At 38.4% G+C, this 13767-nt stretch overlaps 1 protein-coding gene across 1 annotated transcript; it reads left to right on the top strand.

The window, feature by feature from the left end:
• The first annotated feature begins 990 nt into the window (after nucleotides 1–990).
• On the top strand, nucleotides 991–9093 carry LOC146555888 (sodium-coupled monocarboxylate transporter 1-like). Its single transcript, XM_085251877.1, has 17 exons — nucleotides 991–1295; nucleotides 1417–1536; nucleotides 2140–2205; nucleotides 2305–2356; nucleotides 2470–2537; nucleotides 2919–2957; nucleotides 3239–3354; nucleotides 3749–3889; nucleotides 4679–4808; nucleotides 6027–6115; nucleotides 6294–6403; nucleotides 6511–6578; nucleotides 6712–6798; nucleotides 7166–7380; nucleotides 7556–7656; nucleotides 7749–7837; nucleotides 7918–9093. The coding sequence occupies exons 1-17, from the start codon at nucleotides 1077–1079 to the stop codon at nucleotides 8035–8037; spliced, it is 1830 nt and encodes a 609-aa protein (XP_085108003.1). The 5' UTR covers nucleotides 991–1076; the 3' UTR covers nucleotides 8038–9093.
• The last annotated feature ends 4674 nt before the right edge of the window (nucleotides 9094–13767 follow it).

Here is a 13767-nt window from a genome sequence, read left to right as displayed (position 1 = left end):
TATTTCATATTCATTTATTTATCTTTATTAACATTTATTACATATAGGTCTGAAATAAAGATTCTGATTCTCCAGGTGTTTACAGTCTGTGCGTGTGCAGACATTTCATTACTATAGCATATATTTATAGACAATAACATAAGATATTATTTTCATTTATATCATAGTCTACTCTAGAAAAATGAATATTGCTATATTCCTATTTTTGAAATGATTAATGAATCCCACACAAGGTTTGATAAAGATAAAGTCTGATAAACTGTAGCCCAGCTGACTCTGGTGCTGCAGCAACAACAAGGATTCAAATCCAGAAAAATCCAGTCCCATAACTTTCAAAATCTAGTCCACATTCTCAAAACTGCCAGTAAAATCACACTTTACACAACTTCTCAAGTCCCTTCCCTCTTTTTATCTGCTTTGCTGAATTCTGAGCCGTGTATCCCTTATCAAAAACTACCACACACTCTTCAGACACGCTCAAAAAGTTACGCTCTGCTAGCTCCGGTTATTGTTACATTGGTGGACAGTAGTGTTTTTAGTATGATTTGAAGAGGGGCTTTTTTCTTATACTGAAACAGCAGCAATGAGGAGCAAGATAAACATAATAAACGTTTGTCTCTATGACACGCTGCAATAGATTTTTAATTAAAAAATCATTTTCTTGTGTTAGTGGCATGATCATTTTTTTAAGTGTGTATTTCTGCAAATTGAAGTATAAAAAGGCGAAAACATTGTCAAAAACACACAGTTTTCTCAAAAAAAACCTCTTGAAACACAAGCATGGGGTTGATAAAAAACACTTTTTCTGCGGTCACGAAGACTTGATATCACAAATATTTGCTGGCCTGTGGATTTTTCATATATTGCAGCTACTGTACTTCCCTGGAACTAACTCTCTCTCTATATCCACCTGTCTCCCTCCCTCCCTGCCTCCCTCACACACACCCACAGCGGTGTGATTTTGCTCTCAGCTCAGTGTTCAGTGAGATGGTGATGTGCCAGGACTTCTACACATGGGGGAGGTTTGAATAACTTTCTGAATAAATCTCAAAGCTTTGTTTCCAACTTTGACTAAAATGGCAGTTACCTCCTTCGCATTGGCGGACTATGTGGTGTTCGCTCTCATGCTGGTGGTGTCCGCTGCTGTGGGGATCTACTACGCCTGGGTGGACAGGAGCCGGAGAAACCCCGGGAACTTTTTAACTGGAGGCCGCAAGCTGACAGCTCTGCCCGTCTCCCTGTCCCTGACCGCCAGCTTCATGTCAGCCATCACAGTGCTGTCCTTTCCAGCTGAGGTAAGGTAAAACGCAGATTCACAAGGGACAAATCCAAAATGTGACGGTTATTGAATGGAAGCAAGGCTGAACTTTCTTTTTTTTTTAAATAGCTACAATAATTCATACAATCCCTCTGTAGGTTTACCAATACGGAGCCAATATCGGATTTTACGGTCTCTCCTATTTAATGGCGATGCTGATCACATCTGAGGTCTTCCTCCCCATCTTCTACAAGCTGGAAATCACCAGCACTTTTGAGGTAAGAGTACTTTTTCTTCCCCCTTTTTCAGCGCTGTGCTGTGTGGATCGTCTGATTTCTGTTTTGCAATTCCACCAGACTCTGTTTACACAGGAATGAAATGTCTACATGTGAAAGATCATTTTGAACTGTTATCGAGAAAGGGACAGAGACATTTGATCACCGTTGCACTACTGTGCAAACAAAAGGCCTGTGTTAGGCTTGGTAAAAAACAAAACAAGAATGACACTGAAAGAATAAAGAGCACGTCGTTTTTGTGGACTGAGATAGATAAAATACAATATGGCCAAGTAACTTGGTAAAAGTCAAAGAAAGTCGAAAGTGGTTTGTAAAGAGAGCCCCGGCTACTAAACATTATGGTGTGTGGTTTTCAAGTTTCAGATGTTGCTTTTGTCTCACTTTATGTCATGAACTATGGTGCATGGAGATGAAAAACAGATTATCGATAGATTCAAACCAAAGAGGAGTAAAGGGAGTGATTGGGTTCGACTTTAAGGCGCTGGTTAATTTGTAAACATGAGACGAAAACATTTTATGACTTGATAGAAATGCATCACCTTACTCATACTTTTATCTTGTCTCTCTACTTCTGTCACTATGAAGTATCTGGAGCTGCGTTTTAACAGAGCAACCCGTCTGCTGGGCACACTGCTGTTCATTGTCCAAACAGTGAGTAAGAGGCCTGTCTACACATAATTACAGGGTTTTGACCTGTGTAGGTAAAACCACATATCAGTCACTCGGGGAACTTTTTTTTTCCTGTGACAGATCCTCTACAGTGGAATTGTCATTTATGTTCCAGCTCTTGCTTTAAACCAAGGTATGTTTGCTTGCGGTCCAACACAGTGGTCACATTCATAAAACATTCCTGCACGAGGGCACTTACGCGTACTCGGTTTTATCCAGTTGACTGACCAGTGGTTCATTCCTCAGTGACCGGGATGAATCTGTGGGGTGCGGTCATTTCCACGGGAGTGGTCTGTACATTTTACTGCACACTGGTATGTAACAAAATTTGATTGAATGAATTCTGCGGTCCCCAATTTTTTAATGCATTTTGACAAGAATGATTAAATAATGAGAAAATGGGTTCATTCAAGCTCAGCCCCGATCACCATCGATCAGAGGATCCCAGTGTCATCATGATGATACACTTCTGCACACCTAGGAAACCTCAGAAAGTGTGCACTACTTAAGCTTCCCTAGACTCATGCACATGTGGAAGTTTTTCAACCTTCTTTTAATGCAATGTCTGACTCAATAATTGTAATCAGTATTATATCTGCAGTTATTGGTTCTTGAAGGTCTAAAAGAGTCATACCACCAAATGGAAATATACAGCAGCCCTTTGTGAAATCTGACTTTGGTCTGCATTGTTACAGGGTGGTCTAAAGGCAGTGGTGTGGACAGACGTGTTTCAGGTAGGCTCCTCGGGGAAATAATAACACACCAGGTGGTTGGTGTGGTACTGACTAAATCAGAGCTCACCCGTTATGCCTCATGCTGCTTGTGGTTGGAGAGACAACAATGTACACTGGTGTTTCATAAATAGTAACTGCACACCACATCAGCATGCTGGTGTTTTGCTTCATTCAAAACACCAGCATTTTCTGCTCTTCTTTACAAGTCAAACACTAGTTTTTATCACCGTTTCCATCAACATTCAATAAGCAAACTAAAAGTGGTATTTTTTTCCCTCCAGCTCGGTGTAATGATCGCAGGTTTCCTGTCTGTCATCATCGCATCTGTCATCCTACAAGGTGGAGTCATCAACATCTTTTCAGATTCACAACACGGAGGGAGAATCAACTTCTGGGAGTGAGTATTCACCAAAACATTAAAATGAACGTTCAATTTAGCAGCAGGAAAAGAGTCAACTGTCGGCAGAAGAGGAACAGTAACACTAATTTACAGTGACAGTTTTCATGCTATGGGTTGACTCAGTATATCATCACTAAATCAACAACAATATACATACACAGCAATAAGAACAATTCTTTCCACAAATGCAGCTAAGCACCGTAGCAGTTCTGTGGAAATTTAATGTCTCATACTGTGGAGCATTCCTAGTGTACTGCTAGTGATTTCACTTGTTGTAAACTCCTTTAAAGCACATTTTTGTGAATGGTGCACATTGGAGATTAGCTAACCAGCCTCTTGAATTCAGAAGCAATCAATAAACTCAAATTTCTCCCTTTTTATGTCTCATCAGCTTTGATACAAACCCTCTGAGAAGACACACTTTTTGGACTGTTGCCATTGGAGGGACATTTCTTTGGACCAGTATATATGGGACCAACCAGTCGCAGGTTCAGAGATACATCTCCTGCAAGAGCATTGCTCATGCTAGACTGTGAGTCTTGTTTTATTGCACGATGTATGTATGGTGGTGGTGGTGGTGGTGGGGGCTTCTCAACAAAAAGCTTGCCTTAAAAATGCCAGTTAGCGGTCAGTCATATGTTACACTGCAGAGACTAATATAGAAATTCATCCATATTTAAAAGACGGGGAGGCAGAGCTTTCAGCTTTCAGGCTCCTCTTCTGTGCAACCAGCTTCCAGTGTGGATTCAGGAGACAGGCATCCTCTGTATTTTTAAGATTAGGCTTAAAGCTTTCCTTCTTCATAAAACACAGTCAGGGCTGAATCAGGTAACCCCGAATCCTTCATTCCTATGCTGCAGTAGGTCTAGTGTTTCTTCTTCAGTCACCTTTTGTAGTCACTTTTTGTTCATATACCTGTCTGCCTTTAATTATTAGTTATTATTAATCTGGCTCTCCTCCACAGCATGTCTTTATCCTGTCTTCCTCCCCTCACCCAAACCGGTCGCAGCAGATGGCCCCGCCCCTCCCTGAGCCTGGTTCTGCTGGAGGTTTCTTCCTGTTAAAAGGGAGTTTTTCCTTCCCACTGTTGCCAAAGCGCTTGCTCATACGGGGTCATGTGATTGTTGGGTTTTTCTCTGTATGTATTATTGTATATTGTATTTACAGTATAAACTGTTTTGAGGCACCTGTTGTTGTAATTTGGTGCTATATTAAAAAATAATAATAATAATAATAAAAAAATATATATATATTATATAAATGTTTTTTTTTATATAAATAAATGGATGCAAGTACATTTATTTTCTGTTTTCTTCTTTAGTTCTTTGTTCATCAACCTGTTAGGTCTGTGGTTGATACTGTTGTGTGCAGTGTTTGCGGGAATGTGTCTTTACTCAATCTATAAAAGCTGCGACCCCTGGACATCTGGACTGCTTTCTGCACTTGATCAGGTATGACATAGCTGAGAGTTACACTGTAACAAATTACACTCACGCATGATAGAAAGTTTACCTCATATTACTTCTTATAGTTCTTATATAACTGCCCCAACAAGCATCAAGGCACCTAATTTGAGAAATAAACCAGTAAGAACCCATTTTAAACGATATCTTTAGGCACTCTATTACCAGAAATTTGTGCCAAAAACACATCATTTTCCTAGTTTCTTTAGCTTAATCCCAAAACTAACACAGTTTCTCAGGCAAAAAATAGTATTTTCCAACCAACAAGGTGATTTCCAAAGAGCTACTAGTCAGAAACTTCATCTCAGCATGGTGTGCAGAGTGCTCTTTTGGGTGGAAACAAAAGGCCTGTGTTAGGTGTTAGATGATAAAAAAGTGGTAGGCCCAAGAAACTACAGAAAACTACAGTCGTGGTTTATGGTTTTTTCCCATTTTTTCCCAGTAGCATTTAAAGAAACGAGGAGTGTCTCAAGACTGAGAATTCACTTCATTAAACTGTAATATGAAAATGTCCTAACCAAGGCCCTTATATCAACATTTGATAGTTAGACTCACTATCACTTCCAAAAAAAAAAAAAAAAAAAAAAAAAAAAAAAGAACAACTCATTCTTTCAAAAGTGAGTAAAATTACACTTCGTGGCCATGCGCTTAGTTTTGCACACCTGTGGCAATAAGACTGCAAACATCTGGATTTAAAGATTAAGAAGAGTGGACCAACACTTTGTCTATATAATGTATTTCAGGGACTGCAACAATCTTGTAACACCAAACCGACTGCAAATTAGCTTCTTTTTAAAGATCTCAACAAACAGATGGTATATAACTGCAACTAATAAAAAGATGAGTAATGTGCTAAAAAAAAAAAAAAAAAAAAAAAAGACTCACTATTGTTATGAAAAATGTGTAATGGCACCAGTGCCAAAGTACACCCTGTGTTAATCTTTGAGACACTATCATCTTTGAATAAACAGTACTTGAAATCATGGGTGTGTCTTATCAGTGATAAAACCTTACAAAAGTAACAAAGTTACAAAGTAACAAAAATTTGAATATTACTAATCAATGGTAAATAGTAGCTACTTAATTACTTAACTGTGTGAATACTGTTGAACTAACAGTTTAATATCATTATTATCAGTAGTTTGTATAAAGTATGACTCTCTGGCCCTCTTGATCCATTAACCCAGTCTCACTGTTCCTCTGTAGTTGATGCCTTATTTGGTGATGGACGTCTTGGGAGACTATCCTGGCCTTCCTGGTCTGTTTGTGGCAGCAGCATTTAGTGGATCTTTAAGGTTATTGAATATTTAAGATAATACTTTCAACAGATTAAGTACACAATGAAAATTTAGTGTGTTTACTGTAGCAGCTTGCAGTATAATGCTGTGATTGCTATCTAAAAGGCAGGTTAGTTGTATCGTGCCTTGTTTTTGACTCGACTGTTCTTGGGTTTCCTACTATTCCAACCCATAGCACAGTCTCTTCTAGCATCAATGCACTGGCTGCAGTGACAGTGGAAGATCTAATCAAACCATATGCCAGCATGTCAGAGAGACAACTGGCCTGGATCTCAAAAGGAACGAGTAAGTAGATAATCACTGTGTTCAGTTTAAGACTGGCATCGCTAAAAAGCAATTATGAAAAATTATTAACAAATGAACGCCCAATATTTTACCATTATTGTTTGCAGGCCTCCTGTATGGAGTTTTATGCATTGGGATGGCTGGGTTGGCCTCACTTCTAGGACCGATCTTCCAGGTACAAATCTGTCAGTGTGTAAACTCCACGGTTTATTTAATCAAGAAAGGAAAACTATTACAGGATCTATGCATTTGTTAATGATAGAATATGCTGTCTGCAGCTTAGCTGGTATGTGCTTTCCTCTAAACAGGCAGTCATCAGTATATTCGGGGTCATTGGAGGTCCTTTACTTGGACTGTTCACTTTGGGGATTCTCTGTCCATTTGCCACGTCAAAAGTAAGTATATCCCTGTTACACCTAATTCCAAAAAAGGCTGTCAATAAACATTCAGATTAAAAAAAAATGATTCAGGAAAAAGTTTTAGTCACATTAGACCATAGAGACCCAGAAAATGTGCCATTTCTTAAAAAAATAACAGCTCATTTTGAACTTGACAGCAGCAACACGTCTCAAAAAAGTTGAATTGAGAGCAACAGAGGCTAAAACCCCCACAGTACTTTATCTACCTTCATACTACATATATCCCTGTTATTTAATAAGGCTTCATCTTTAATCGTCCCTTTAAAACGTTTGCATATCCTTTGTATCTTTTTCTATGGAACTGTACACTTTTTCATGTTGCACTCATTAAAATGTTTTTCAGGGAGCTTTGTCAGGTGTTGTGTTGGGGCTGGCTGTGTCTCTCTGGGTGGCCATCGGAGCGCAGATATACCCTCCTCCCCCTGAAATGAGTCGGCCTCTGTCACTGACCACTGAAGGCTGTAACTTTACAATGACGGACAGCTTCAGCTGGACCTCCACTCATGTCCCAACATTGCAGAGCTCCACAACAACAGCCCGAGTACTTATCAATAGCAAGTAAGTGTAGCTAATAGAAAAGATCCATAAAGTAACTTTTTTTTTAATGCCCTGGATGAACATTTATAAAAAATTTTAGCACACTGATGAGTAGACATTAGAAATCTTGATGACAATTGTTCTTTTGATGGTATGAGCAAGATTTCACTTCTGGTTTCACGACTCCCATCATCAGGCCTGCGCTGGCAGACTGGTACTCAGTCTCCTACCTTTACTTCAGTCCAATTGGAACTATAATAACTATAAGTGTGGGTCTGATAGTCAGCGTGTTGACAGGTAAATAACAGCTTTATTCAGCGCACTATGGTTAACGCTGTCCTCTTAGGAGGTTATTGATGCTTTTTGTGTGTTGTTATTGAACATTTCAGGAGGTCGGAAGCTGAATGTAGAATCCAGGCTCAGGCTGACAAAAGAAGACACAAGTCTTTACTACTTGTTTAAATTGATCAAAGACAGAGTAAGTACTGCTTCAGTAAGCGAATGTCATATATGACAGGTTAACTTACTGAGTTTCTGCCCTGTTTTCCCATTTTTTAGGCCATGAGACGAAAAAGAAAGCTTGATCTGAAAAAGGACAGGAAGAAGACATTTGGCAATCCTAATCCTGCTTTCTGTGATGTTGAGCTGGATTTGCCACAAAGCAGCATTTCCACCTAAGAATGTAGCTGCTTTTTTAAAGTATAAGCTTCTTTGTTTCTCTATGATCTTATACAGGAAATGCAATGTAGAAGAGGAATTGTGGTGGGACTTTTTGCAAATGCAGACTAGCACTTGTTTGAATTTAAATTGTGCAATAGTTATTATGTACTGATCAATCAGCAATAAATATGAAGCAATAATTTTAAATGATGCCACAGAAATATATAAAAATCAAAGGTCTATTTATTTAAGTAATAAAGTTTTTAAATCATTTTTCATGTAATCAGATTCCATTAAAGTTAACATATTGTTATGTAATAAAATTACATGTAATTAAATTGATTAGAGTCTGTATTTTTGAATTGCTTCGGAGGCATGAAAAGACAGCTAGGTTCTCAGCCTGGTTCTCTCCAGTGTGATCCCTTGTGTGCCATGGGAGTAAAATAACTATCTTCATAGTCTTGGTGGAAAATGTTACTATTGTGCCAATATGCCATGCTGATATGTTTCAAGCTCTGTCTTCCTGGGCTACAGAAGAGCCCAGTGAAAATTCATCAAATTAACTGCAAAATGCCATATTCCAACCATATTCCACTCAGTAAGCAGATAAATATAGTGTTCTTATATCTTTGAATATGTGTTTGCTATATTTTATATTGATACAACATTTTTATTGGTTTATTTCTGGTTTTGTCAACAGTTTCACACTTTTTCCTTATTAAATCATCCAACTCAACTGTTCCTTGGATTTTGATTAGGAGAGTGTTAAGCTGTCTGTATAGCTGAGTCTACGTTCACGAGGACAACACTTAGTGAGGACAGAACATGCACCGTGCCACGTGGCCCATAGGGCAGAGCCCCATGTCCAATGTGCATGCAGTTCTGCAGAGGCTACCCTGCTTACTTCTTCCCTTCTTCTTCTGAATGTGGCATTTAGGTCTTAAAAGTGAATTAAATGTGTGTAAGTGCATTAAACCTGCATTTTTTTTGTGGTGGCCATTAGTGTGACTGCTTATAAAAAATTATTAAATTCTCACTTCTATTGTAATCTTATTAAAAATATTTTTTAAAGTGGTTGTAGCCTCAGTTTCTAGATTAAGTTCCGCTTAATATGTATATATAAATATGGTAACATTGAGAGTAAGAGTTGATGTCCTGTACAGGGTACCAATCACAGACTTGGGCAACCTTATAGCTGGAAACTTGGCTCTTTAAGGAGCCACGTCTAGACTTGATGCCTCAAAGGATTGAAAAAGTGTCCCAAGAGCCTTTGACTGAAAGTGTTGTTAGACCAGGAGATCCCAGAGGTTATATGAAAAATGCAATTGGCCATATAATTTTGGTCTAAATGGGAGTCACCAAGATGAGGCTCACATCTTACACATCTTTAAACGAGCTGACGGTTCACTCGTTAAGCTGAAAGAAAGATGCTTTAATCACAGGAGTCACACATGTGTCCACTGTACCATCTGGGAACTCTTCTTGTTTACACTCGTAATAACACAAACACTAAATCCTGCTTCTCTGGTGCTGTTTTGTAGCAGTGTGTACACCTGAGACTGTCACCTGTCTGTCTGTCCTGCACTCTCTCTCTGTTTCTTTCTCTCTGATTGTGGAATAAAAGTATGAACATGTGTTTATAAGTTACACTTGTGTTTGAATCCTGCAGCTTATCACACATTTGATTTCCATGTGTGACAACTGCAAGTGTCCAGAGTGAGGACAGACTGAGGGACCCACAGCTGCACATCATCTGTGAGGCTTTGCAGCCCTGATGATCCACCAGGACAAACTCAGCAGTGTGTGAGGAAGAGGAGGAGGAAGAGCCAGCAGCAGCTGACAGATGGAGAGAATAGACAGACTGTTCCCTGTTTGTGAAGGACTGTTAGGAAAGTTCAAAATAACTAATTGTCTGTCCTGAATCAGTCTTGTTAGATAATGTTCAAATGATTTCATCATTCCAGTGTTTTCAGTGTGGGAGAAAGTACTCAGGGCCTTCAAGTTACACACTATGAAAGGCAGCACCAAGTTTAATGTTCAGAAACCTAAAGTCTGTATCAGCAGCAGAATGGACCTAAAAATAAATGTTTGTTCCAGTTCTATGAAGCTTTGAGTATTTTGGATTAGTAGCACTGCTGTGTTTGTTGCATCATATTGCTGTGATTGTTTATATGCTTTATATATTCTGAGGTAAGTTGATCTATAGTGTTACATCATATTCTATAAGGATGTTATGTGTTTGTATACTTTCTGCCCAGTTTGACCCATTTAGCAGAAGTCAGCCTGTTTAAGGCTCTGATATCTATTCTGTGTGACTTAAAGCAGTTATGACATGGTCTGATTTTCTCACCCAATAAAGAAATATTCAATATATCAGTCTACTCTTCATTTTATCAGAAACAGTTATCACAGCTCGTACATTTTCTTTTTATACATATATGTAAACATTGAGCCAAATTTAGTAATGCCAACATACTGAAGGAACATTTGTCTCTTAACCTCCTAGGACCTGGCGTCCACATATGTGGACATCACATCCATCCATCCATTCAACACGTTCTCACTCCCAACTCGTCAAACGTGTGACGCATGGTCAGGCTCCCTCTGCTGCACTTATGGACGCGCAGGGTACCCCTCTCGCGTCGGGAATTGACGTGAAGGGTCCTCCGATTGAAGAGATTGCCGGGAAGTGCCTGTTGTCGGTATATTTAGACATTTTCCAAATCACATTGTAGTGACGTATACAGAACACAATAAATTATATAATGTAAACAACTACCTGAAAAACAGGTAGAACAATACTTTTGTATCGTTTATTGCATTTATGGAGGGAGTGATGTATGCTGGGTAATGGCACAGCTAGCGACTGGGTGACTTTATTCACCCGCTTCGGCTGTTATCAGTCCATACATTAGCGTTATTAGCACAAACCAGTCCCATAGATATGGGCCATCTCCTGCTAGATTGTTCAGAAGGTTGTTCTCATCCATCCAGATGGAGGATCACTAACAGGAGCGTGGGAAGACTCCAGAATCCACTCTGGCTGCAATCCGGTGGATATGCAGTGTGTACAGGTAAGACCATTTAAACGGACAGCATTTATAGAATGACTATTAAAAGTCAGCGAGTGTCAGTAATGTTAATGTGGTTATGTTAGTAATACACCGAGTGTAAGAAAACAATAGTAAAGCAGTATTTATCTGAAATAATTTAACTGAAACCTGCCTGAAATCGTTCTACGGAGCGCCACTGGGTCCAAATCATATGACCATATCCCGATTACCTACATTTAACAAGGACAACAGAGTTTGGTGTCCACTAAACTTTCACATTATTGTAAGCGTTATGGGTTATGTTTCATTTAAAGGTTTAATTGACTGGAGAAAAAATATTTATGGTGGATGCAACATTTTTATTTCATAAAGGACATCATCATATCTGCCCATCCATCCAAATAAGACGTGACCAGACTGGTAAACGTGCCACTCAAGCAACTATTCACACTAATAACATCTGAGTCTTTACCAAAAGTGAGAGGCTTGCTGTAAACAGAAAAAAACATACTTTATGGTTTATTATTAATGTATAAATTGTTAGAGTTATATTATTTTTTCATGGTAGTGGCGCTTTTTTTGGAAAGAGTTTAGTTTCTTGAGTGGCTATTTGAAGATGGCTTTAAAAGTTAGTCAGTCCCCAATTTTAAAATGTTCATCTTCAGTCATAAATTAACTTATTTACAGCCTCATACAAAAACACATATTTTCCCCTTTGTGAGGACTATGTTGGGAGTGAATTTATATAAAGGATGATATGTATATAATCATTTATATACTCCCCAAAGATCATTGCATACCTGATGTAGTTCACTGGTTTTTATCATACTTGAGTTACTATGTGGAGATTTGGGTTACCATTTACAAAAGTACACCATGTCATACAAAATAGAAATAAGGGTGCTTAAGTATAGTTAACAAGGGTTGTAGCACAAACATTCATTATTTTTAAGGTCACACGTGGTAAAATAAAAAAAAATGTAAATTTATTTATGGATAATGTCTATGTATATATTAGACTGTATAATCAAAACAGATATATACAATCAGCTAAATAGGGGTTGGACTTAATAAGCATGTGTTACCTCCTACTGAGTTTCAAACAGGGAATGATCAATATTTCTCATCATTTGAATATAATGTCTTTCTTTTTTTATTTCATATTCATTTATTTATCTTTATTAACATTTATTACATAGGTCTGAAATAAAGATTCTGATTCTCCAGGTGTTTACAGTCTGTGCGTGTGCAGACATTTCATTACTATAGCATATATTTATAGACAATAACATAAGATATTATTTTCATTTATATCATAGTCTACTCTAGAAAAATGAATATTGCTATATTCCTATTTTTGAAATGATTAATGAATCCCACACAAGGTTTGATAAAGATAAAGTCTGATAAACTGTAGCCCAGCTGACTCTGGTGCTGCAGCAACAACAAGGATTCAAATCCAGAAAAATCCAGTCCCATAACTTTCAAAATCTAGTCCACATTCTCAAAACTGCCAGTAAAATCACACTTTACACAACTTCTCAAGTCCCTTCCCTCTTTTTATCTGCTTTGCTGAATTCTGAGCCGTGTATCCCTTATCAAAAACTACCACACACTCTTCAGACACGCTCAAAAAGTTACGCTCTGCTAGCTCCGGTTATTGTTACATTGGTGGACAGTAGTGTTTTTAGTATGATTTGAAGAGGGGCTTTTTTCTTATACTGAAACAGCAGCAATGAGGAGCAAGATAAACATAATAAACGTTTGTCTCTATGACACGCTGCAATAGATTTTTAATTAAAAAATCATTTTCTTGTGTTAGTGGCATGATCATTTTTTTAAGTGTGTATTTCTGCAAATTGAAGTATAAAAAGGCGAAAACATTGTCAAAAACACACAGTTTTCTCAAAAAAAACCTCTTGAAACACAAGCATGGGGTTGATAAAAAACACTTTTTCTGCGGTCACGAAGACTTGATATCACAAATATTTGCTGGCCTCCTCCACACCTGCTTCACGCCCTGGAGGACGGGGCTGTGGCCCCCCCACACCCTCTAGCAGATTATTACATGAAGGAACCTTTTAAAAAAACAAAAAACAAGCGCGTCCATGCTCACAGGTGTACACACGGGTGATCACACCCACAAACTACACCCTTTTTGGCTCCTACCTCAAAGCACACTGTGTTCTGTTGATCTTATGTGCTGCACAATAATGTTTAACATTTAGTATTTACTGTCATATTCCCATATATCATTGTGATGTTGTTTATTCTATTACTCTTGTTCTCTTCTGCTTGATTTCTTTTTTCTTTCTCAGCAGGTGATCCAGGTGATTGATATATGCATTTTTTTTTCTCTGCCCGTTCTGTTGGTTTTTGTCTTTTGCCCTTCTCCCCCGTCCCTCTTCTCAGCTGTTTCTCTTTCCCTCTTTCTTTCTCCCCTTCTTTCCCCCAGTCAAGTCTGTCCCGTATTCATTAAGTGAAAATAAAATAAACAATAAAAGGTGAATCAAATGGACCATTACGGCAAGGCTGGGATGGTCAGTTTGGTAAAGTAAATCCGTTGGGCATCTTTCTTTGCCTTTAGACAACAATTCTGATGGCAAAAGAGACAAACGGGACAGGCCAAAAAAAAAAAAAAAAAAAGGGCAGGGTTGTCTGGTTCTGTGGCGTATGAGCCAACATAACTCTGTGA

Source organism: Mchenga conophoros, linkage group LG17 (genome assembly GCF_057382185.1).
Source record: "Mchenga conophoros isolate Kocher_MC1m ecotype Shallow Benthic linkage group LG17, M_conophoros_male_GT1.1, whole genome shotgun sequence".
NCBI lineage: Eukaryota > Metazoa > Chordata > Actinopteri > Cichliformes > Cichlidae > Mchenga > Mchenga conophoros.
The sequence above is the reverse complement of the archived record's forward strand: the minus strand, read 5'-3'. Positions and strand labels throughout refer to the sequence as shown.